Here is a 26633-nt window from a genome sequence, read left to right on the forward strand (position 1 = left end):
AGTGTCCCAGTTGCATGTAAGCTCTTCGAGAAGTTACATAGCACGCGTACGTTGGCAGTGTGGCATACAAAGACATGCAAGTTATTCTATTTGGTGCAACTTTCTGGAGGGAGGACTCGTTGCAACTTTCTGTATTAGTGGTTTTCGTTTAGAAAGAGAACTTGAAAGCACCGACCTTTGAATCCGTAACTGAATCCCAGAAGGATGGTTTTTCCTGCTGGGCATTCTTCTCGTCTAATTTTCCGCGTCAGGTGATCAATAGTTCCAGGAAAAGAAGCCTCGGTAGCATTTTTAAAGTTGCCATACAAATTCACCCTATCCCTGGTTCCGGATAACAGAGTGCTCGCATTTGGCCTCTTGTGAAAATCCAAAACGTTCAACAAATTTCTCCTGCAAAAACATAAAACCCAGGTAACTAATACGGGAAAACCTTCTTTTTCTGTTCCGAAACAGTGGATATTATGGATGATCATACAATGCATATCCTCATCCTGGCAATACAAAGTTGGAAGAAAACAACATGAACTTTTTTACATGTTTTTTGGGTTCTTTTCGAAGTTTCATTTTCATCTGAAGCTATATGTAGCAATAAATATCTTTACATATTGACATATTCTTCCTATCACCATGGTGCATCTATTCGTTTTGATGTGCTTTTAAAATGACTGAAAACGCTTTTAGAGAAAATATTTTTGGGTTCCAAAAACACTTTAAGTGCTTTCTGCAAAAAAACATCAGTTATGTACTTCTTTTAGGAAGCACTTTAAGTGTTTTTTTAGGATTTACTTGCATTTTTACTAAGAATTGATTCCAAAAACATTTTCACCAAAAACGCTTTCAATTATTTTAAAACCACATCTAAACGAGACACCTCCACATCATTATATACCCCAGCGAGCTAATTGCTCTTAAGTAGAAAATAGCAATGCAGTAGTAACTAAACTTTTTACTTTCTTACAAATATGAGGTATACACAACCCTAATCCACTAGCTAAATCTCCATGAGGCGGCGCCTATTAGCCATCTCTCAGTTTCGTAATCCAGTCTTAACTTGACCAATGAAGGCCTCCACTTCAAGCATCAATGTAAACTAAATCTATTTGCTTTCTTCTCAGCACAGTAAAAACATATCAGATACCCATCCTTTAAAAGAATCTCCTTCAAGTTGCATGGTTAAAGTTAAATACAAAGAATTTACGAACGCTACCTGCTAACGTAATTCTGTGTAATCGCAATTGATTCCTCCAAGTTGATCACCAAATGCCACCATCCACGAGGTACAAAAATCACCTCTCCAGCCTTACAAATGCACTCAATGGGTTTCTTCATCCATAGGAGTTCATGAACCATTGAATTTTTGAAACTGGACATGCCACCTCAGCTCCATCTGGACTGGGATGTACCCCCGGAGGAACCACATCAGGGGGAAACAACACCCACATCAGGAGGAAAATCCCATCTTTCTGATGCAACCCAATTATCCATATACCCTTCCAACTGTACCGGCTTGTTCGGTTCCTCAAAATCCGAAATGAACTCCTCAACCGAAATGCCCCTTCTTCGGACTATATTATCTCTTTCAAGCCACTCGGGTTTCATCTCAAGACTGGCACAGAGCCAGCTCTGGAAGAGATAGTCATAATAAAAGTTTCTAACTCTAAAACCCGAAAACCGGATACTCGACACATCAAACGAAAGGCAATGAGCAGCAATGTCAGTAGATTTCCAAGACCCATTATACAAAAGCCTACCCTTTGGATCATCGTTTGGGCTAGATCCGTCCCTCGCACAGCTCCTTGGGGTTTTAATTATCGGGCAAGGTGTAGAAAAAGGTATGTAGGCTAAAAATTATATTTGTTATTGATACATGAATGTGGAAAAAATGGAAGAGAATGCTTATGGAAGAGAATGCAAATGGAAGAGAATGCTTATTTTTTCATTCTATTTCTCTACAAGATTACAAGGATATATATACATGATACAAATGTGTAGGTAGGACAAGGTAGCCGTCCTAGTGTGTAGGTAGGACAAGGTAGGACGGCTGTAGAGGACAAGGTAGCCGTCCTAGTGTGTAGGTAGGACAAGGTAGGACGGCTGTAGGACGGCTTGACGGCTGTAGGACGGCTTATTCTTCCAATAATAATATTATATACAATTACACAAGGACTCCAACCATATTCCTTATTTGTCTAACACAAGGTTTGCTGCTTGGTGTGCTGCAATATGAGTTTACTATTAGTTTGAATGGTGCCTTTGTGGGGCCTTTGTTAGACCTTGAGGCTCACAATCAAAACTAATATAGATCTAAGTGTGCCACTGTTACCTTTGTATAACATATTATTCTTTTTTGGTTTTTAACTAGGTTGATTACTTGCGCTACAAGTTACTTAAACTTCTTGATCTTGCTGGATTGTTATAGATGAGTTAAGTCTGTAATAAGGTTCTTTTTCTTGCCTTGTAAACAAGGATTTTTATTTATGATATTATATGTCTAATAAAGGGAGTTCAGGACCCTTCCAACTATTTTTTTTTATTACAATTAATACTAAATAATCAAGGTTAATTAGTTTAGATAGATTAATCACAAATGAACCTTGAAAGGCAGTTGAAAATGGTTTACAACATAAAGAAAGATGCATTAAACAACATATCTACTTTACGTAAGTATAAACAGAAAAGATTCATGCAAGATTATAACCTTATCATGCAAGGTTCATCCTCTAGCAGCCACTTTTGTTTTTGTTTTACAAGGGTTATAATATTTGGGGAATGAAAGGTAAAACAAGTTTACAAAAAGGGATTCATATTACAACGCTGGGGAAAAGAAGCAGAGCTTCTAAAACTTGACAAAAGATGGCTTTCTAAGGTGAATCTAGACTAAAAGAACAAAGTCTAGGCAAACTAAAGCTTTCTGGTTTCTTGCTTGTCTAAAAGAAAAGTGGGATGTCTTTTGATTGATTGATTGAGTGTCTTTGTCTTTGGGTCCCTTGCTGCTTTTATAGATATTTTAGCCCGACTGTCCAAGCTTTGCCTTTTGGTAAAGTCCTCCGGAACGTGGTGAGTCAACACTTATTTACCCATCCATACTCTCGAAAAGTACTTTTTGCTGGGATGAGCTGCCCTTCTGAGTGTCACTTCTCTTACATGCCTATTACCTATTCCTTGGCAAAAATGATTTTTTATTCTTTTTGGGCTGTTGCCTTGTCCGAGCCCAATCATCCTTTTGTTTTTTTGTGTTCTTGGACCTTCACTCTCAACAAACCAAACATTAAATATCCACTCAAACACTTCCAACAAAAGTTTCCTCCATAAGGGCTCATGATTTGCAAAAACATAGAAAGATTTGCTCACAGTGGCCAAAACCCTCAAGTGGATCCCACACAAAGGCCCCAAAATCTCAAGAACAAGCTCATCTGTTAGGGTTTGAGATAGAGAGAACCAAGGTTGAGGTAGAGATTTTCCAGTGGCTGGACCCCATGGGAGCTCGATGGAACTGAGGCTTTGAGATTGAAACCTGCTTCAAAATCTTCACCATCTTCTTCTTCTTCCTCCTCTAATTCTTGGTAGTTTTTGGAAATGGGGTTTTTTTTTATGTGGAAACAGATTTGGTTGTTTTCTTGGTTTTGGATTTGGTTTTCTTCTTTTTCCTAATGGATTTGGTCCTTTGGGACAATAGGGTTTTGCAGCTAAGCATTGGAGAGGTTTTTTGCTGGAACTGGAGAGCAGCTGGGTGATGGGGCAGGGTTTTAGCTAGCGAGTGCGCGCGTGTTGGCGCCTACAAAACGAATGTTTTTGTTCTATTTGAATGAGAGAAAAAAAAAAAAATTTACAAAGAAAAATAAAAAAGGGTGATTGAATTTTTCATTTGTGAATGAGCTGTCTTAGCTTTAAATCTTGTAAATTGTGAATTTGATACTAATTTATTCATCTAGCATATTAATGTAGATATATAGATACATAACAAAAATAAAAATTAATTTTTATGCAACACATTGGACTAAAACAAATTGCAATTGCAGATTTTCGCACAAAACACAACACATAAAATGACTTAAATGCTCATGTATTTATACCATGTAAAACATCACACTTGACAATTAAGAATTTTGCATTTGGAGAATGGAATGGACCCAAAGGTTGTCGATCGTGTTGAGCATTACGTAGTACATGCATAAGCATTTTAGACATTTCTCGTGTGAAAATTCATGTCATGTCTGTCGTATTGATTTTCCTATAAGAGGTTAGTAATTGTCCTATAAACAATCAATTTTCCAAATAATAAAAGTCCCTCTTGCTATGGGTGCTATAAACACAATAATATATATTCCGATGACACAACAAATTTTCTCCTTGCAAACATCTATTTTCATTTCATGTGCAGTAGAGAAGTTTTTTGTTTGATACAAATGAGAAATTTCCTCACACTTTCATGCATTGGCCATTTTTTGGCAGGTCAGGATCAAAATCAAATAGTTGATATACCAAAAGGCAGGCATGCAGCTGGTTGTGTTGAGTAATTTCTTAATCCTTCCAAACTAATCTAGGTATGTTAACTATCAACTAAAACAATACATATGAAGATAATTATTACCTTTCAATGAAAACAAATCCCTTTTAGGAGTTCTCAAATCCTCTACTTTTTTTAGTGTACTTAAAACATGAGACGGTATACTACGTATTATAATTGAAGTGAGGAACATGGAAAAATATACTCTAAAGCAAAACATATTAACCCCATCGTCCACTTTTATATTATAAAGAAGTCAACACAAGATGTTAACGTGATTTAATCACAACCGTTCAAATAGAAGGAAAGGGAAAAGAGAGGAGAGAAAATCCTATTCCGAAAATCACTGTCCAAATCTAACATGAAAGCATCTGCAAACGTACAGTTGAAACTTAGGGCAATCTTACTTTAATTTTAAGAGATAGGATCCTCGCCAATTATTTAAAATTAAGCACAACAGTACTTAATAAAAACTGACTGCACGATGTACAATGAACGAACAGGATTAAAGGATCTTCGGGATCCTCTCAAAGAGGATCCGGCAAGGATCCTATCTCTAATTTTATCAAAGAAAAGAAAAAAAAGCAATTATGACAATAGGGAAAGACAATACATGACCCTATCGAACCAGCTTTATTAAAACAGAGCAAACGAACTGAATTTTCAAAAGCACTTTTGTGCGGTGGTGGTCCGAAAAAGCATATAGGGGCAAGGGACCAAAATATATTCCAAAAGAAACAGGATTTGAAATCCCTTTGAGAAAACCGTTAAAACATGCAAAAACCGGGGCTAAAAGAAAAGGCCTTTCGCATATTTTGAATTGGAAATCACTCTTACAAGCATCTGCAATGTACAGGAGAGGACTGTCAAATGACACGGCTTTGAGCTGAATTCCAAGGAACCATACACGAGAGCGAGCATGCTTGAAACGTTGCCATGGTTCGTCAGTCAGCCAGGAAATTACACTCAAAACCCCCGGAAAAAAATGAATCAAAATAACACTCTGCTCATAAACCCAAATTCAGCGGCAACAACCAACCAAGCCCAAGTGTGATTTAGAATGCCCTTTGGTGTGTGTCCACATGTAAGCGTAGCTTTCGATACGGATAACTGGTTTTACACTTGCGTGCTTGTAAGACATCTCCACTGCCTTACATGGGGACCCTTGTCTAACAGCATAAGCAAACCCACATTGGCTGATAGCCCAAACATATGCCTGAAATTATGTTTAAAGATATTAGAAAACGATAAAATGGCCATAAACAATCCGCAAAGCAAAAAAGTACCGTAGTGCTGTGGATATAGATCTAATGCTACCTACTGTTTTCACCCTGGCCCCGGGAGAGGGGGCCCGGGGGGGAGGGTGGGGGGGGGGGGGGTGGGGGTGGGGAGGAGAATTACTACAAGGCTATGTAGATCATAGTTAGGACTACAGTTTTTCTTTCAAATTATTCTTCTGTATAGTTTATAATTTAGCGCTGTAAACAGTAATTGTTGCTAGATAGGTTTGCCTTCGTCTTTTCGAACACACATTGTTTTCATTTTATCAAAAAAATACACAAAATTAATTGTATCAGTTATACAATAAAAATTTTAAACTATCGATTTCTATCTATTCTGATGGTAGGAAGTATGAGCTACTTACTTGCTTCGGCACGCTCTCCTTCTCCAGAAAACAAAGGACTTGATCCACTGAACAAAACAACCAAATAGATAACAAGTGTTAATTAAACATAATTTAATACCATTGCCTGGCTTAAACTATATTTCAACTGCCAATAGATGAATCCGAATTTACCTTAAAAACAGACATGGAAGAAAAGCGTCCAACGATAGACGGTTTCTTCACAATCATTCGTTTCTCCGGTGACATATCATTACACAAATGTTGAGCTATTTCTTTAAGCAATACCAGTTGAGCTTTATCTGTTCGCATTGAAAGCATTGCCTGCCTCATTGACTCCCTGTCAGCCTCAAGTGCCTGAAGCCTCATATAGAGCTTCATGACATCAGGATCCTCAAAATCAGGCCCACTAAGTCCCCTAGGAGTAACTCCAGATTTGGCTTCTGTATAACCATTGTAAGGTGCTCCAATATGAACAGAGTCAATGGTATAAACTCTGTCACTCATGTCGTCTCCAACTTCTGATACATTATCAAACTTTCTAGCATTTGGATAGTCCTCTGACTGTGAGACATAGTCTGCCTTCCTGAAGCTGTTGTTATATCGAGGAGATTCAGTAAAATCTGGACCAGTTTCTTTAACCGTATACATAAGCGAGTCACTTGAAAGTCTCCCAGAATGTCTTGATCGCCTAGGAGAATGGCCAACCACCACCTTTTCAAAAAAATTCTTGGAACCTGAAAAATCCCTTTCCATTGGACTGCCGCTCGGACTCCCCTCCATCTGAAAGAGCCTGCTTTCCAAATTTCTCAAATGGTCTCTCCCATGAGGGTTCTCACCAAATGCATATTTCTCAATGTCTGCATCATCATCACACTCCAACATACCTTGGGTCTCATTTATCTTACATTTCAGAGGTGGGTATTCATATGTGGGTGTTGTCGGTAGTTCATATTGGGCTTCAAAGTCACCCACGCTTTGGATACGGCTAAAGGAACCCTGGTCACCTTCTGCCTCAGACTCCGTGAGCCCATAACTCATCATTCTATGCTTATAGGCCTGCACTTCACATGTGAGTGCCTGAACCGCCTGCTCTCTCTTATACAGCAAATCTTCCAGTGCCAAAAGCTCCTGCTGCTCATGTGCCATCTTCTCCTCAATGAAACACTTGAATTGCCGGGCCTCCATCTGTATTTCAGCCTTCTCCCTCTGCAACCTCAAAATCATTGACATAGCCTCATTGGCAGCGGATGATGAAGCATTCCTCTCCTCGTCCAGTTCGGTATACAAATCTTGTATGGTTTTCTGCTGGCTACTAAGTGTTTCGCGAAGTGCAATGCATTCGTTCTCCATCTGGACTCGCGCATTATAATAAAGTTCAAGCCCAGGTATAAAGAAACGGTTACCATCCTCAAACTCGCCATACTTTCTCTTTACCGACCGAAGCCAAGTGCCCCCTGATGAGACACTCACCAGCGAACAACTACATTCACAATTACAACATTTCACCATCGGCTTCGAGGATGAAAATGCTTCTGAATCCATAGAGCAACGTGCATTCAAAATTCAACCAATTCAAGATCAAGCGACGGTAATTTGACCATTCAACAAATCAACCATCTACAATATCAAGAAGTCTTATCCTGGAGCTGCCAGATCCTCTCTCGATGAATCCAAGACCTTCAACAATTTTCCCTCCCTTCCTGCACTCCGATTATGAGCTATCGTCCCTCTCAGATCAACAACTCACACATAAAACTCCTAAAAAAACAAAAATTGCAACAATATTAGACCTAAAAATGCCAAAATAGATTCCGTTCTGCCTTAATTCACAAAGAAAATGTTACCAAAATGAATAGCTACCACTCAAACATGCATAAAAATTGCACTTTTCCCCAAAATCTGGGAAGAAATTGAAAATTACCTATAGGAGGATTAAGGAAATTGAAGAAACAAATTCTCCCGGAAAATAATCCAAAGAAATTAAATTCCATTGAAATAAAGGAGTGGCGCAGAGAGAGAGAGAGAGAGAGAGAGAGAGAGAGAGGGAGGGAGGGGGAGGGAGAGGGAGAATTACCTTGGACGAGCTTGAAGAACAAAAAACCGTAGAAAGTCGCGGAGAGCAGGAGGTGCAGGCCAAACTTTCCCGGAAAAAAGTTTTTCCCGAGAAAATTTAGGATCTGAAGAGGAACGAAGGACAAAAAAATGAAGAAGAAAAATGAAAATGAAAAAAGGCCAAGCTGCTAAAAAATAATTCGCTCCCACCCGCGTTCCCAGGGCTGTTTGGAGGGAAAGAAAATCGAACAGAAAGAGAGAGAAAATTATGGAAACCCTAGATTTTTTGTTAATTAAAAATTTCCCTCTCTTTTGTTATCATTCGTCTCGAATTTCGTGATGTCGTTTGGAGAGAGAGAGAGAGAGAGAGAGAGAGAGAGTGAGAATGAGGGACGATTTGAATTGGAATTTGTGAGCGAGAGGAACTGGTACGTATGTTTGGGGGATGGAGGGAGCTTTTTGTCCAACCACTTCAACTAATTACCCTGTACCTTTACAATTTATACTTACTTTTTACTAATTACATCTAATTTGGGGTTTAATTTTTGATTTACTATTATTTGCATAATCCGAGTCAACACGAATGAAACACGTATACACTCAATAATTAGCGTGGTTACCAACTAATTACTGTTGTCAAAGAAAAAATTAACCACTGATGGCTTTCGATGAGGTGTTTATCTTTGTGAATTTCCAATGAGTTTTACCTCATCCAATTCGTAGTAAATTTTGTTGTTTGTGTGGTTGTGATCGTTAATTTAGGATAATGCACTTTAGCTAATATAGAAGAAATTCTAATAAGTTGTTCTTATTAAATACCGTGAAGGAGTTCATATTACATGATATGACAAGTATCAAGCGATACGTATTTAAGATGTGACAAGCGTCAAACGATACATATTTAAGATGTTTGTATGTTTAATGGTACATATTTGGTTGAGTCTTGATTTTAAAACCTAAATGTTGAAGCTCTTGTATTTATAAATAGTCACAATATAGATTTAGTTACGTCTATAGACAAATAAATACTTAAGGTAGATTTAGTTATATGTATACTAAAATATTTTAGAGTGACACGGGGAATAGAAAAAATTTGAATATCTAATCTCATTTTGAGATATTTAAAAAATTAAAATGGTAGCGATTTTGACATTTTCACTTTAATTTTGACAACAAACATTGTGATTGTACAAATTATAAAATACTCAATTTAGAATGTATAAAGTTATTTAAAACAAATGAAGTTAAACCATGAGTGCTAACTTTACATCCTAATCAACATGATCAAGACATCAAAGTATTTTTATTAATTCGTGTATAAACCACCCCAATTTCAAAAAAAGTTTTGCTCACGAATAGTGTCCTAAAGTTTGACTAACTCATCATTTTAATCCTTTCAATTTCATATCAACTAAAGTTTTCCATAATGTCTTTCCAGAAACAAACTTAATATGCTAGTGGAATCCACATTTTAATGATATACCCAATTCCTAAAGTTACATTGACATTTACGGTGGGTAATGCTAGGGAGGTCAAATTTTCAAATCAAATTTTGTCAACTCAATGATATGGTTGTTAAAGATTGAATTATTACTTAAGGCCTCATTTGGTAGCTCGGACTGTATTGACTATTTCTGTCGGATAGCATAAATAACCACCGGATAGTACTGATTAAATTTGTCGGGTGTTTGGTGCAGTATCGGACTAAAGACCGTATTATTTATACTGTGTTTAGTATTATACCGGATATGAGAATCAAACTTAAAATAAAATTGAAAAAAAAAAAAATGAAATCATTTCTTTTGTTTCCCAGATCTCTCCGCCACACCCCCCGAATCCCTCCCTCTCTCTCCCTTCTTCTTCTTCGTCTGCTCCCCTGAACCAAACCCCACCACAAGGGTAGCAACAAGAAACCTAGCAAAACGACGACACTGAAGCAGAAATTCCATGCTTTAGAGGGATATCAGTGCAGCTAAAAACCCATATGAAATAAAAACCCCAATTTTGAGTTTCTAATCTCTTGAAATCAAAGATCCAGATGAAATCTCACCCGGTTTGAGCTTATCCACCCCATATGAACAAAATCAGGGAACAATTAAGCTAAAAACTCAAAAAATGTCTCCAGAATAGGACCGGCGGGACTTGGGTTTGATCTGCCACCTCTAGATTCCGTTCGAAATCTTCTTGATGCTGATTGGAAGTGGGGATGGAGAAAGAGGGAGAGAAATGAGTTCGCGATCTATAGAGCAGATGGCGAATGGTTGGAGAAGAGCGAGCGTGCTTTCGTTTTAGGCGTGAACAGTGAACCCAACTAAATAATACCAAGGTAGCAGGTGTATGGGGTATTAAATAGGCGGGGCCAGACTAATAATCTGATGCTTATTTAGTACGAGACTTACCAAGCACCTGTTTCGTATTATATAGTACTATCCGATGTGCCAAACGAGGCCTAAGTGTTGGCTAACGTTCTTCTTTCCTATTAATGACACATTATTTGATTTATAAAATTTGGTTTAAAAATTTAGTTTAGAAAATTTGGTTTACAAAATTAGTCTCTTTAACATTACTCTTAAAAATTTAGTCTATCTAACATTACCCTTTTATGGTTGGTTGTTGTTTTATTTTGGATCAAACATTTTGTGGTTGATTGAGAAAAGAGAGAAATTATTGGAAACTATTTGGCCACCACCGTCATTATCCTCAACTAATTAGAGGCCATATAAAGAAAAAGTTGGTAAAACTGAAAGAGATCCAACCAAAATGATTGTCTTTAGATTAAAAAGAACTCTTGCAAAGTCATAGTTTATATATTAATGGACCAACCATATCGGAAAAAAAAAGATGTAGGCCTATGCCTTTCTCTTCTATCATATTCTTTTTATCAAAGATTTTTAACTGAAATTTTATTAATTTAACGTCATTACAAGCTCATCCATAGACAGAGCCAAAAACATTTTTTCAGTGGAGGCAACTTCGAGTGATGAAATTAAATCAAGATTTGATATAAGTCGTTTACTTATTGTCCAACAACATCATTTTGAGTAACTAGTGCTTAGAATAGTAAACTTGCAAACCATTAATTAGTTAATGGAAAAATTATATGTCTCAGAAGAGTGAGTGGGTAAGAAAAGTATAAAACGTGAGAGGGTATTTTGAGTTGAATGTTTGGACTCATACTTCATTTCTGAATATATATATATATATATATATATATATATATAAAAGTATTTTATAGTTTTAGTTGGGGCATTTTTTGTGCAAAAAAAGTTGAGTGAGGACAGCTGCTCCCAGTGAGCATATGAAGCCTCCTCCGTTCATAAGCTCATCTATACTATTATTAAGAGAAGAGGACTTACCATTAGAGTTCCGGTGCGGTTCGTCAATGTATCGGGGGCCAACTACTTGTAGATAATTGATGAACAACAATTACGTGATAATGATAAAGGTATGTTTACTTACCATGAACAACAGTTCGTGGGGTTGTGATGATTAAATTAGGATAACGCAATTTAGTTTTACTAATACATTGTGAAATCATGCAAATGTGTTTTCCAGTCTTTTGTTGAAAAATATTTAAAAAAAATACATGCAATCACAAAAAAAAAAATAAAAAAAAATAAAAAAAAGGGTACAATACTAATAACTTGATTATGAGATGCACAATACTCACTCATTCGTATCGAAATACAAATATCTCGTAAATCTGGTCATACACTCAAAGTTTCTTAGACTGAGCTGCACAAATGGATCAATGATGCCATTATCATTATGTTCTTATAAACTCTCTGACAATTTATGTTTTTTAAACAATGTTTATACTATTGACACGTGAATTGATGATAAACTATGAGGTGACAAAAGAGTCCCCAAATCTTTCTACAAAATTAAAAAGTTTTTAAGCCCTTCTAGGTAATTGTTCTAAATCCAAAAGGTGAAACCCATACTAATTAGAAAAAAAAATATTTATAAGGAAAAAAAAGAAAAGAGATTTGAGTTCAATTATCTCCAATGCACATGCCCAAATTGTTAAAATTCAATTTAAGTTTTAAGTCTGATGTTTTCTCCACCAATTCAAAGACTCAAATCTTAAAACTCAAAATGAGTCGTAAGATTTTGAGCCTTTGCATTGGAGAAGGAAACCAAAATACATAAATTGAGACACAAATATGAAAATATAGGTCCTAGAATTTGAGTCTTTGCAGTGGAGATACTCTGGTTGCTTGCGTAAGACCGTTAAGAGTTAAAACATTGATTGAATGGAAAATCCTATCGAGACCAAGATGAGTCTATATTTTTCATATCTTATTATTATTGGAGAACGAGAAAATAAAATAGTTTTTGAGACTAGGAAAGAGTTGTTTTATTCGCTCTCAGATATTATTAAATACATCTCACACAAAGAATTTAGGGAAATAACCAGAAAGATGACATTTTCTTAATCTTGAGACAAAAATAGGATAAATCGGCCATGCACACCATACACAAAATCGAAATTACTAAAATACTCACGTATAAATACTAAAAATCATCAGCCCATTGCATTACTTTTTCTCATTTGGAAGGGAAGGATGTGGAGAGATCTCTGTAAGTTTTGCGTTTCTGGGTTGAGCTCAAATTTTGAAGAGGGAAGTTCAAAGAGAGGTGAGGAGAGTGAGCTGGGTTTTGGGTTAACCTCATACCTTTGATTTCGAACAAAGGAATGTGAGAGAGAGGTGAGAGGAGTGAGCTGAGCTTTGTACCATATTTTTTCTTTTGGCCGAAAAGTTCTATTTTTTCGATTTTGTACCATATTTTCTGAGAGGAGTGGGCTACGTCAAGTTCTATATTTCAGAAGCTTCTACAAGGTATTCGATTGCGTAAAAAAGAAAAAAAAAAGGAAAAAAAAAGGGAGAAAAAATGATGAATGAGCTAGAGATATGAGAACCTCCCACACCCATCCGAACCAAGATCGCCGCTCATATCTCTCTCTCATCTATTATCGTCGAATTTGGAAGCCAAAAATGAATGGCGCCACCGTGGGAAAAAAATTAAGTAGGTTATCAGTGGTGGGGGTGTGGGGTTTGCATCAAAGGAGAGGAGAAAAGGGTTGGGATCCCTGAGATTGGGTTTAAGGCGACGGGTTGGGGAAGGACCCATCAGGGAGGGGGGCAATGATCTGATGAGGTTTCTGGTTCTTTATTCTTTGTTCCCAGGATCCCCCTGAATCCCACCATGAGTCCATGACCATTCCGGAGAAGGTCCTGATGGGGAGGACAAAGTCCACATCCGCCACTCCGGAGTCCAAGAGGGCAGCGCCGGTGCCCATGTATGTACCTATCAACTTATCACTACTACTTGTTTTGGCTCCCTCTGTTAATTTATATCTTTTAAGTTTTAATACCCACTACTAACTTGGTCCCATGACTCACAAATGTAATATATGCTTGTAACTAGATCTCATACAGTTTCTTCTTCATCAATCTAATCTAGATATCTGATACGCATCTAGAAATTGCAGGTGATTGTGTGGAGGAAGACAAGCTTGTTGCCAATATATTTTAACTATATTGATTAAGTAGTTAGAAGAAGTCATGCATTACAATTTAGGTCAGGTCATTTGGTTGGTTAGACTCCTAGAATTGGACTTGGAGGAAAGTCAGGAAGACAAAAGTCAGCATCAGCACTCACTACACAGCACCTTACTCAGCATCTCACTCAGGTAAAATATGTCAATGGTGGAACAAGCGAAGGAATCTAGATATATATGCCATGGTTACATACTCCAGGACCCACTCCCAGCCCCAGGATGCTCCGGCCAGTACCTCTCCAGTCCACCCAAGAGGAAACATATCAGGAGCCGTGTATATGCACCCGTACTCACGAGTCCAAGGCAGCTCAGCTCTAACATCCGAAACACCTCGCTCCAACTCTACAACAGAACTCGCCATAAAGACCGATCCAATATGCAACCAGGTGCTATCCTCTCTGATTTCAACCACATTTAGCTCTTCTAATCTCATCACCTCCTCCTGCAATAAGCTTAAGCGTTTAAAACATATTCACAACAAACCAACTACACAAATCAAACAAATATAACACAAGATAAATACTTACATCATACTGATCACCAACGTACACCGCTCTCAGCATGTCCACAAACCGCTTTCATTGCAATCCCATGGCCTCGTCCATCTCGTAATAGGTACCAACGTGGTTAGAGAAGAAGAATGAGTGGCCATTTGGCCCACCATACCGTGCGAGTCCCAACCTCGGCAGAACATGCTGGACCAACTCCTGAACGCTCCCGTGCTCCTCCAAGTGGTCAATGCTCCTCATAAAGTGCCTGTGTCCATCGAATGTCTATCGAAACAACAGAACCTCAGTGTCTTGTACAATAATTTTATTATCAACTATTGTTTTTTCTAATAATTTAGGGCAAAAATTTATGAACATTTATTTTCACCACATTTTGGCCAACAATTCTTGATGTTTTTTCATTAATCCGATGATTAAAGGAAAAACATGTCCAAATAAAAAATATAATTCAAAAAATCATTTCTCTTGATCATTTCACTTCAAAGTTAATAGAAATGCAATAGACATTTGGAAATTAGAGAACAATTATCTCATCTCGTCGTCCTCACTATCACCTTGCCCATCCTCATCGGCCACATCATCAATCTCGTCATCTCTATTGTCATCAGACTCATCATCTCTGTCGTCACCAGTCCCGTCATCCCCTTCGTCACCAGACCCGTCATCCCAACCTCGGCAGAATGTGCTGAACCAACTCTTGAACGCTCCCGTGCTCGTCCAAGTGGTCAATGCTCCCCATAAAGTGTTCGTGTCCATCGACTGTCAATTGAAACAGAAAAACCTCAGTGTCCTGTACAAAAATTTTATTATCAACTATTGTTTTTCTAATAATTAAGGGGGCAAATTTATGCACATTTCTTTTCAACACATTTTGGCCAGCAATTTTATTGATTTTTTTTTTCATTAATTCGATGATTAAAGGAAAAACATGTCCAAATTAAAATATAATTCCAAAAATCATTTTTATTAATCACTTCACTTCAAGGTTAATAGAAATGTAATAGACACTTTGACTTTAAAGAATAGGTATCTCACCTCATCGTCTTCACTATCATCCTGCCTATCCTCATCAACCACATCATTAATCTGGTCATCTCCATCGTCACTAAACTCGTCATCCTCCTCGTCACCAGACCCTTCATCTCCGTCATCACTGTACCCGTCATCCCAACCTCGGCAGAACGTGCTGGACCAACTCTTAAACGCTCCCGTGCTCCTCTAAGTGGTCAATGCTTCCCATAAAGTGCTCATGTCCATCGAATGTTAATTGAAACAGAAGAACCTCAATATCCTATACAATAATTTTGGCCAGCAATTTTTGATATTTTTTCATTAATCCAGTGATTAAAGGAAAAACATGTCTAAATAAAAAATATAAATAAAAAAATCATTTCTCTTGATCACTTCACTTCAAAGTTAATAGAAATGAAATAGACACTTGGAAATTAGAGGACAATTAACTCACCTCGTTGTCTTCACTATTACCTTGCCCATCCTCATCGGCTGCATCATCAATCTCGTCATCTCCGTCGTCATCAGACTCGTCATCTCCATCGTCACCAGACCCGTCATCCCCCTCGTCACCGGATCCGTCATCTCCGTCGTCACCGGACCCGTCATCGCAACCTTGGCAAAACATGCTGGACCAACTCCTGAACGCTCCCGTGCTCCTCCTAGTGGTCAATGCTCCCCATAAATTTCTCTCGTCATCTCCGTCGTCACCGGACCCGTCATCTCCGTCGTCACCGGACCCGTCATCGCAACCTTGGCAAAACATGCTGGACCAACTCCTGAACGCTCCCGTGCTCCTCCTAGTGGTCAATGCTCTCCATAAATTTCTCGTGTCCATCAAATGTCAATCGAAACAGTAGAACCTCAGTGTCTTGTACAATAATTTTATTATCAACTATTGTTTTTCTAATAATTCAAGGCATAAATTTATGCACATTTCTTTTCACCACATTTTGGTTAGAAATTTTCCTGATTTTTTTTCATTAATCCATTGGTTAAAGGAAAAACATGTCCAAATAAAAAATATAAATAAAAGAAAATCATTTTTCTTGATCATTTCACTTCAAAGTTAATAGAAATGCAATAGACATTTTGAAATTAGAGAACAATTATTTCATCTCGCCGTCCTCACTATCACCCTGTCCATCCTCATCGGCTACATCATCAATCTTTTCATCTTCGTCATCATCAGACTTGTCATCTCCATCGTCACTAGACCTGTCATCCCCCTTGTCACCAAACCCGTCATCTCCGTCGTCACCGGACCCGTCATCCCAACCTTGGCAAAGAGTGCTGGACCAACTCTTGAACGCTCTCGTGGTCTTCCAAGTGGTCAATGCTCCCCATAAAGTGTTCGGGTCCATCGAATGTCAATCAAAACAGCAGAGCCTCAGTGTCATGTATAATAATTTTATTATCAACTATTGTTTTTCTAATAATTCAGGGGGAAAATTTATGCACATTTCTTTTTAACACATTTTGGCCAGCAATTTTCTTGATTTTTTTCTTCATTAATCCGATGATTAAAGGAAAAACATGTCCAAATAAAAAATATAAATAAAAAAAAATCATTTTTCTTGATCACTTCACTTCAAAGTTAATAGAAAAGCAATAAACACTTGGAAATTAGAGAACAATTATCTTACCTCGTTGCTCTCACTATCACCTTGCTCATCCTCATTTGCCACATCATCAATCTCATCATCTCCATTGTCATCTCCGTCGTCATCCCCTTAGTCACCAGACACGCCATCTCTGTCATCACCGGACCTGTCATCCTAACCTTGGCAGAAAGTGCTGGACCAATTCCTGAACGCTCCTGTGCTCCTCCAAGTGGTCAATGCTTCCCATAAAGTGCTCGTGTCGTTCGAATGTCAATCGAAACAGAAGAACCTCAATGTCCTGTACAATAATTTTATTATCAACTATTGTTTTTCTAATAATTTAGGCCAAAAATTTATGCACATTTCTTTTCACCACATTTTGGCTAGCAATTCTTGATGTTTTTTCATTAATTCGGATGACTAAAGGAAAAACATGTCCAAATAAAAAAATTTGAATAAAAAAATCATTTTTCTTGATCACTTCACTTCAAAGTTAATAAAAATGCATTAGACACTTAGAAATTAGAAAACAATTATCTCACCTTGTCTTCACTATCACCCTGCCCATCCTCATTGGCCACATCATCAATCTCATCATCTCCATCGTCATTAGATTCATCATCTCTGTCATCACTGGACCCGTCATGCTCCTCGTCACTAGACCCGTCATCTTCGTCGTCACCGGACCCGTCATCCCAACCTCGGCAGAACATGCTAGACGAAATCCTGAATGCTCTCGTGCTCCTCCAAGTGGTCAATGCTCCCCATAAAGTGCTCGTGTCCATCAAATGTCAATCAAAACAGTAGAATCTCAGTGTCCTATACAATACTTTTATTATCAACTATTGTTTTTCTAATAATTCAGGGCAAAAATTTATGCACATTTCTTCTCACCACATTTTGGCTAGCAATTCTTAATTTTTTTTTTCATTAATCCGATGATTAAAGGAAATACATGTCCAAATAAAAAATATAATTCAAAACATTATTTTTCTTGATCATTTTACTTCAAAGTTAATAGAAATGCAATAGACACTTGGAAATAAGAGAACAATTGTCTCACCTCGTCGTCCTCATTATGACCCTGCCCATCCTCATCGGCCACATCATCAATCTCATCATCTCCATCGTCATCAGACCCGTCATCACCTTTGTCACCAGACCCGTCATCTCCATCGTCACCAGACCTGTCATCCCTTTCGTCAATATCCCAATTCCCGTCATCCTCCATGTCATCGTCTCCAAAGCTATAACTATCATTGTCATCCATATCGTCATCATCTTCACCGTCACCATTCACGTCTGTATCCTCTTGGAGAAGTTTTATATCAGTTTAAAAAACCATAGAAAATTATACATTATAGTAATAATAATTAATTTGTACTTTTTGACAAAAATAAATAAATAAATAAATAAAAACAGAACAAAGTAAAAGCTAAATGTATCATGCCAATTGTTGGTTCAAGTCCACACCTATAGGTGAGTGAGTGCAGCAGAGACCCATCAATCTAAATGTATCATGTCAATTGTTGGTTCAAGTCCACACCTTAAGGTAAGCTAATTCCCAATAGCTTGCCTATTCTAACCAATAAGAGATAACACAATCAACCACAACATTAGCACAATATGGGTGTGGTGTGTGTACATAAACTCTCAAAGAAGAAAGATGATATGGAAAAGTTCTTCATCTTGCACTGTCCATATATTTCAGTTATTGCTTTACCACCTGAGCAATTCTTTAAAAACCTATACTGTTTTTGTACGGCGAGTAAGAAGTATTTATAAGCATAACTTGACAATTTGAGTGAGATATCAACAATGAATCAATGTATTACCAGCTAAGAATCCAATTTTCTGTCACTTTTCAGGCTTCAAGATTGTTCAAGTGAATGTCACGTATTTACCCCCCATTTTCAATTTTATTGAAGTCCAATTACACTGAAGTTTGCCAAACTATTTTAGAAACAAGATCATGACAAAAAGCAAGCATACGTTACATTTCATCTTAGTGAAGCATGCACACAAGTGGTTAATGAACCATTGGAAGCGATTAACAAACCAAATGGAATGAAGAACTAGTGGTATTGCTGTCTTGTGAAGTGGGGAACCAAGCCTAAACAAAACGTTGTTTAAAGCCATTTTTATTAACAAGTCTAAAAGAGACAAGTAGTAAACGATGCACACAGAGAGATACAACAAACTGATAAGGTACCATGAATGAAACAAGTCCAAATCTCCAACTGTATCAACAATTTTGTTAAAATAGTAGGTATTAGTCGTAAACTGAAAAATTCATTCGGGAAGAGGACAGTGCCAGGAAACTAGTTTCCAATGTCAAAAATAGAGGAACCATCAACGCTTTGTCCTGTTAAAATCAGCAACGAAATGTTAATAAGAGATTCTTTGACTAATGACTATGTAAAAAAAAGGATAAGGGTACCAACTACCAAGTATACCACATAGACAGCTGCAAACAATTCATCACCGACACCAACACTACGAAAAGTGCTCAGAGTAGACACTTGAGGGTGTTTGGCAGAAGCTACATTCTCCACTAGCACCGGAAGAGTTCCAATGCTACCAATCTCATACACATCTTGAAGTGGTAGACAGAGGGGCTTGTCTGAGGGACTCTTGGGCTCAATGATCAAGTCAGGGGGAGCCTGAAGAAGTACAATGTAGCAATCAATGCTGGTGGACCTATCAATCTCAAACCTAGAGATAGGAACAAAGGCGATTTTCTTCATGTAGGTTGAGAATTCCTTTACAATTCTTTCGTACCTTGCATCCATCCACAAACAAAAAATTAAATTCCATAAATCAAGACGAAGAAAAACAACTTTACAAACAGATTACAGAAATGATCGATTCACAATCACCAAGAATATAGAAATTAGGAAATTCAAACCTCGTTCTTTTGAGTAGGATGAGACTTCCTTCATAATTCCATTGTATCTGGTTGAGAATTCCATGGTCGCCGCAGTTTTCTCATTCTCCTGCTCTTGCTCTTGCTCCTTCTCCAGAGACCCTCTTGACTTTCTGCTTCCTCTTTCTTTCGTTCTGCGTCACCTCCCCCTTTTAAAAAACTCTAGACCTCCCAAACCTCCTCCTACAAATTAGGGAAGGGGGATTACGTCGCAAACCCATATCACAAATAGTAGCTAATCAAACTTCAAACAGATTATTAGGGGGTTTAAACACATTTTTAAGTTTATATACTGAAATTACTATTACACCCTTAATGCCGTCTCACTCGATCACCTCATTAGGAAGGGTCTTTATTGTCATTTACCTTGCTGTAAACTGCGAAATGACAATGTAGGCTTGCTCCGCGTTGGGAAATGGAAATAGAGAGAAGAAGATTGATCTTGTTCGGTTGTTCCACTAGCGTTGCCTTCCTCAGCAAGCAAACAACAATTACCTCCCCTTTTTGGTTGAGATTTTGTTTTCTCATTCCCATTTTTCAGACTAAAGTGTTTTCGAAAGGGCGTACAACAGAGGCAATTAGACCGCCTAATTAATGCCTAAACGTTTGAAAATTAAGAAAAGGCGCCTTATTAAACTTATTGAGTCGGTCAATTAGACCGCCTAGGTCGCAACTTACTTAGATAGAAATAGATAGCTTTCATTTTGCATTTTATTTTTTTCAATAAATTGTAAGAGACTTGTTGAATATTTAAATGAACACACATTATATGTTTGTTCCCTTGTTTTCATTATATTCCAATACTTCATAATACATATGTCATTTTATTTTGTAGTTTATGATGAAATTATATATATTTTAAATATAAGAAAACACTTCTTTACATGAAATACAATATATTTACTTAAATCTGCCTAGTCCGCCTAGGCGTTAAGCCCCAACTCGCTGCTCAACTAGTGCCTAGCGTCTTTTAAAACATTGTCTATAAATAAGACTAAGGTCATCTCTAATCGAAGGAAGGCCAAATGGCTCATTTTAGCCCTATAGCCCTTCAAGAAATTAATATTTTAATGAACAGTGCCAGATCATATTTCTTAAACATCTCTAACCGAGGGACTAAATGGCCATAGGCCAAACATGGTCATGTGACAAAAAATCATCTCCAACCAAAAGGGCCAAAGGGTCATAGGCCAAATATAATTTATTATTTTAATTGAATTAATATGGTTACCTAAATTAAACTATCTCTATAATTTTACGTCTTGGATTTCGAGTGCCATGTGTCGATATGTAAGTAAATTTGCAGATTTCTTGTTGATAAGGAATCTCAATAATTTTATGTCTCGGATTTCGAGTGCCATATGTCGATATGTGAGTAACTTTGCAGATTTCTTGTTGATAAGGAATCTTAATAATTTTACGTCTCGAATTTCGAGTGCCACATGTCGATATGCGAGTAACTCTCTAGATTTCTTGTCGATATGTAATCTCAATAATTTTTCAGATAGGATTTCAAGTGGCACGTGTCGAGATGTAATTGGTTGTGGGAATTTGAGATAAGATTTTTATCTGCGTGACACTTCTTATCTTCAGCTTCCAATGTTCATAAATAGGATAGATATTGGGCTATATTCACACACTTTCAGCTTTGCCCTATCTAATATCTCTTTCAATTCAAGTTTGCAATGAATTCCAACTTTGGATCCTTTTCGGATTCCAACTGGGGTCCTCATCCAATTCTGAATTGGAAGAAAAATGGGCGCATATGAGACGACAAGATGATGAGTTTGATGAAGAAGATGAAGTATGGCACAACACATCATATATGGCAGCTATGGCGGGGGTCATAGCGTGTGAGCCAACTAAGGAACAACCTTAATGGGGTGGCTCTGTTGCTGGTCACTCTTATAAACCACAAAACAAAGAGATGACGCACGACAATCTGATGAACAACTACTGCAACCCCAACTCGGTGTACATAGAAGAGGATTTCAGACGTCACTTCCAAATGAGGCGTCATATCTTCGAGCGTTTACTTCACGATGTCCAACATATCAATCTATACTTTCTACAGAAGCTGGACAAAGCAGGTTGCTCTGGTTTCTCACCTCATCAGAAGGTTACTCCTGCACTCCAAATGCTGGCCTATGCCTTTCCAGCTGATGCGATGAATGATACATATGGTATGTCTGAGTCTACATGCCTTGATAATCTTGCTTAATTCTGTCGCACAGCTGTTCTTTACAAAGAGGAGTACCTTCGTGAACCAAATCAAGAAGATTTGGATCGGTTTCTTCATAAAGCTAAAGACCGTGACTTTCCGGGCATGATAGGGTCATTAGATTGCATGCATTGGCAGTGGAAGAACAATCCCATCGGATAGCAAGGAGGCTTTAGCGGAAGATCGAGAAAGCCAATTATTGTGTTAGAGGCAGTTGCCTTGTTTAACACATGGATTTGACATGCTTTTTTTGAAGTCCTAGAATCCCAAAACGACATTACAGTTCTTGGACGTTCACCCCTCTTCAATAACCTGACGGAGGGTAAATCACCTTAACTTGACTACTACATCAACGACCGTCAGTACAATATGGGGTATTACTTGGCATATGACATCTACCCAAAGTGGGCAACACTTGTCCAAGCAATTCCAAGCCATGTGGATGACGCCCAAATGTGGTTTACCTTACACCAAGAGGCATACAAGAAAGATGTTAAGAGAGCTTTCGGTATTTTACAGGTACAGTGGAAGATCATCAAGGAACTGGCAAGAAGGTGGAGTCGAGATAAATTGAACTCCATCATGATGTCGTGCATCATATTACATAACATGATTGTGGAGGATGAGCGCGATGGCTATATTGATGGAGAATCTGATGACGACCAAGATGATCCAAATAGGTTAAGGAGAGCTCGTGCAAAAATATATAATGGGTCTAATTTGCCTTTAGCTGGCGTCATGCTGACGCTAGGTAGGCTTTGGGCTTGAATTGTGGACCGGCAGGGCTGGTTGGCTGGTTCAGGCCAACCGGTTGGCCCATTGTGCAATTATAGCTTGGTCGGGCTACGAACCCTTCTGCATAGCCTTCGATTGGAGATGATTTTCATATTATTTCGATCTATTTTAGATCATCTGGCCAGATTGGCTGGAGATGGCACAACCTTTGTTTTGGCAAAAGCGAAGAGAGAGAGAGGGGGAGAGAGAGAGTAGATTTGGCGGAATCGGAAGGTACTTCCCCCTATTAAACCCTAAAACTTATCAATCCGATTTCTGCATATGACCTTCATTCTGCAATAATTCGCTCTCTGAATGCAATCAAAGAGGGCCAAAACCCAAATTGAGATTCCAATTTGGGTAAGGATTGATTGATTGATTTGGCCCTCCTTTGTTTTCCCATCTCTCGGTCAATCAATCCTTACCCTAAATTTTTATGTTTGATGTTGTCAGTTAATTTCTGGTTTGAAAATTCGGCATGCGGTTTTGATTTTTGTTGTTTGAAAATTGGCAGAGGACAGTCGAATTGGGAGTTTCTCCATGGCCAACAGCTCCCCCAGTAACGAATTTCCCCAGGGTTTGTATTTATTTCCTTCTCTCTCTCTCTCTCTCTCTCTTTTTTTGGGTGCGCTAATTATATACTTTATGCAGTTCCCAATTTGCCTATTTTAGTATTTGGTCTGTGAAGATTAGGTCGAAATTTCGTAGATTATGGTTTATTTTGGAAAAAATTATTTGTTTTCTAATATGTTTTGTTTCAAATCTGTCACGTTTTCAAAGTGGCGCAAGCAGAAGAGAACAATGTCCCTCGGAAACAAGTGATCATTTCACTCGATGAGATAGTTGTGATGGAATCTCCAAGGAGGGTTGACGTTCCCGTCAATATAGCGAAGAAGTTTGTTCTTCAGCTTTAAAATCTTGGTTTGTAAACTTTGTATTGCTACAAACCAGTTCATTTATGCTTTTGATATCTTTTCAGAAATTCATAACAAGGAAGAGGAAAAGACAAGTGTATCGTAAGTTCACAAAACCCATTACAGTTTTAGACCCTTGGAATAACGGGCTGGTAAGAACTTCACCGACTCATATATGTTTATGTCCTACGCTTTCTGTGGATACATGTACTCTGTACTAATTTGAGCTTCCGTGCATTTGCTCGTGGACAAGGTTGTGAGGACTGACCTTAACACTAAGAATGGGATGTGGTTAGTTGTCAACTCCCTTGTGCTTTATTTATCTTGATTTTTATTTGCTACAGTGGAATCCGATTGTTTTTTGTCTGTTTTATGCTTATGATATTGGTTCACAAAATTTCTCGAGCGCGCCCAAAACCAGCCCCATCATATAGATGCCTGGCATTTGAGGAAGACCTGCGCAATTTTAATACCTGCAAGAATTTAACCGCATTCAGTGGATGGATGTACTCTGTTGTAATTTGAGCCTGCATGTAGGTGGCTGTCCAGAAGGATGCTAGGAGTGATATTCCTGAAATTGACAGGAAGAAGTGAGTTTTGAATTCCCTTGTGATCTAGTTATCTTGAATTGTATTGCTGCAATAGAATAGGACTGTTTCCATTCCCTTTATGCTTTTGACATATTTCATGATATGGGTCAGGGAAAAAATAGGAAATGAAAAGCTAGAATTTTGTTGAAATTATTCCCAATACCTGTTATGTTATTATTGTGAGAGTTGTGCAGTTTTAAATCTACATGCAAAGACTATATGCCCCCAATACGAAGTACGGTTATGAATTGATTGCTAAGAGTTTAATGAGCGGTTAGGAATACTCTTGATTAACAGTGTTTGCAAGAATTGATTACCAAATTAGCGATAGCTTCCTACTATGTAATTTTCATTCCATATCAGTCCATAGAATTTTCATACTGAAAGGAAAATGTATCGATTGCTGCATAGGTAAATTGAAAGTTCATGTGTGTTCGTAGCTTGTCTCAAATGGAAGGGGCTCTTACATAGCAGCATTGTTTATCTTGGTTTTGACTGCAGATACCATGTCCCTGGTCAAATGACTCTTAGAGAATTTGTCTTATTCATTCGGGTTAGCATCAGGATAAGCAAAAAAAGGCCAATATTTGTCTCTTTCAAGAACACTAAACCTCCCGTTGGTGAGTGGCAGCTCATTTTTTCTTTTATGCATCCTATGTTGTTCCAAGAGTTCCAAAAGTTAAGGTTGTAATAATTTATGCACTGTTACAGGGGCTTTGTTTTATGAAATTGATGAGCCAAATAAGGGTGAAGATGGATTTATGCACGTTACCTACAGTGGGGAAGAGAATGTTTGTGGATCAAATGAAGAGCAAGAACATGGGGATAAAATCTCTTTCGAGAATGAAAATTCTCAGGGTACGTTTTTCTCTCGGTTTCTAGGGGTTAATTATACAGTATGTTCTCCTCCACTAAATATACAAATAGGCATGTGCCTGCTTTTGTATTTGTGTATATGATGTCCTGCCTTCAGTTTCCTCCTTTTGATTGATTTTGACCCTATTTGACACTCGTCTGGTGTGTTAGGCTTTTGTGAAATACTTGAACCTACAATTTTTGTGTGTTTCTTTTCCTTTCTTAAGTTTGAAGATTCATAGATGCAGAGTTGATATTGATTACGGTTTATGTTGGGAAATTTGTGATATGGTTTTTGGACAAATGTTTTCGAAATGGCACAAGCAGAAGCTGCGAACAAGGGCGAGAATGGCTTGAGTAATTCATCTGGAGTTAGAGTAACTGTGTTTGTGTTTAACTCTAAACTCTATATACGACCCTAGCTTTTCCAGTATATTAAAATTTCACTTTTGACGGTAAATCCCGTGCGTTGGCGAAGCCTAACGTTCTTCACCTCTTCCGATATATGCGTTGCCATTGGCAACAAGAAATCGATGGGAGGCAAAGTACATACTCTTCATATTCCCCCACACCCTTCATTTCTTTCCTTTTCCTGATCTCATTATAAAAGCAAAATGAAAACCTCTTCATGTTTCTTCTTTTTTTTAGGCGACTTTAGAAATCTATTGTTGGGTTAAATTTGATGGTTCATGTTCATCGACTTTGCTTTGGGTGCGCTGTCAAGTAAATCTGATTCCAAAGACAACCTTGCAGATCTCTTTACCAAGTTTATGTCGAAGTCTAGATTCTAGAAGCCTGTTCAAGGTATTGGATTGCGTAAATTATCGAAAATGAAACGTTTGCAGGTAAGTTATGTCCAAATTGGGGAAGTATCCAAAGCATACCCACTTTACCATTATGTATTATATTTCTCTTCGATTATGAACATTTTTCGAATCGAGTTTTGTTACTTGGCACTGAGATGCAATTCCTTTTTTTTTTTGGTTGGATGAGATGGTTTATCACTTAACCCTACCGCAGCCGACTCATTTTCTGAGCTTTACAGTGGACGAAAATGGTGCAACACAAATTTAGGGTTCATGTAAACATCTCTGTAATCGAAACATCTTGGCATTACAAATTGCAAATTACAACTTTAGGGTTCATCTTCTCAGCTTTTGTTAAATGTGCAGACATTGATGTGCATCACAACATCACAAAAGAAATATTGGGCGAGATAATCAAGAATTTTAGTATGTAGCTAAGTTTATTATCAAGTATCAACTAACGCAACATGGTTGTTTTTTTCTTTGGTTTTTGATAAAGCTCATATTCCGTTCGTCAGACTTTGTTCTTGTAGGTCCTCAAATCTCAACTTAATCCCAAAGGAACTGGGACAAAGAAAAAGAGATATTATACTGTGTATGTAATTAGAGCATTCGATATACAAACATGTTTATCTTTTGTAAGGCCAGGCATAAGCTAGCTAATTAGAAGT

The 26633-nt window shown here is 37.8% G+C and overlaps 5 protein-coding genes and 1 pseudogene across 5 annotated transcripts; 2 read left to right on the plus strand and 4 right to left on the minus strand.

The window, feature by feature from the left end:
* Nucleotides 1–2: 2 nt before the first annotated feature.
* Nucleotides 3–3949, minus strand: LOC103941375 (annotated as a pseudogene).
* A 1348-nt stretch (nt 3950–5297) lies between these two features.
* LOC103940166 (myosin-binding protein 7) lies at nt 5298–8586 on the minus strand. Its single transcript, XM_009350253.3, has 4 exons — nt 8209–8586; nt 6306–7892; nt 6153–6199; nt 5298–5723 (listed from the first exon to the last, which is right to left on the minus strand). Exons 2-4 carry the CDS (start codon nt 7674–7676, stop codon nt 5624–5626), a joined length of 1518 nt encoding a protein of 505 aa, XP_009348528.2. The 5' UTR covers nt 7677–7892; nt 8209–8586; the 3' UTR covers nt 5298–5623.
* Nucleotides 8587–13710: 5124 nt separating this feature from the next.
* LOC125473603 lies at nt 13711–14898 on the minus strand. Its single transcript, XM_048576677.1, has 2 exons — nt 14280–14898; nt 13711–14194 (listed from the first exon to the last, which is right to left on the minus strand). Exons 1-2 carry the CDS (start codon nt 14313–14315, stop codon nt 13895–13897), a joined length of 336 nt encoding a protein of 111 aa, XP_048432634.1. The 5' UTR covers nt 14316–14898; the 3' UTR covers nt 13711–13894.
* LOC125473592 (aspartate and glycine-rich protein-like) lies at nt 14787–16038 on the minus strand. The gene is made up of 3 exons (XM_048576659.1): nt 15727–16038; nt 15297–15479; nt 14787–15020 (listed from the first exon to the last, which is right to left on the minus strand). The coding sequence occupies exons 1-3, from the start codon at nt 16036–16038 to the stop codon at nt 14787–14789; spliced, it is 729 nt and encodes a 242-aa protein (XP_048432616.1).
* Nucleotides 16039–21729: 5691 nt separating this feature from the next.
* Nucleotides 21730–22185, plus strand: LOC125473593. The gene is made up of 2 exons (XM_048576660.1): nt 21730–21985; nt 22037–22185. Exons 1-2 carry the CDS (start codon nt 21730–21732, stop codon nt 22183–22185), a joined length of 405 nt encoding a protein of 134 aa, XP_048432617.1.
* Nucleotides 22186–22632: 447 nt separating this feature from the next.
* On the plus strand, nt 22633–25424 carry LOC103940136. Its single transcript, XM_048576661.1, has 6 exons — nt 22633–22774; nt 23312–23374; nt 23578–23696; nt 24249–24301; nt 24803–24921; nt 25013–25424. The coding sequence occupies exons 1-6, from the start codon at nt 22633–22635 to the stop codon at nt 25258–25260; spliced, it is 744 nt and encodes a 247-aa protein (XP_048432618.1). The 3' UTR covers nt 25261–25424.
* The last annotated feature ends 1209 nt before the right edge of the window (nt 25425–26633 follow it).

Source organism: the organism of the source record quoted next, unplaced genomic scaffold (assembly GCF_019419815.1).
Source record: "Pyrus x bretschneideri cultivar Hongxiangsu unplaced genomic scaffold, Pyrus_bretschneideri_v1 Contig9, whole genome shotgun sequence".
Taxonomy (NCBI): domain Eukaryota; kingdom Viridiplantae; phylum Streptophyta; class Magnoliopsida; order Rosales; family Rosaceae; genus Pyrus; species Pyrus x bretschneideri.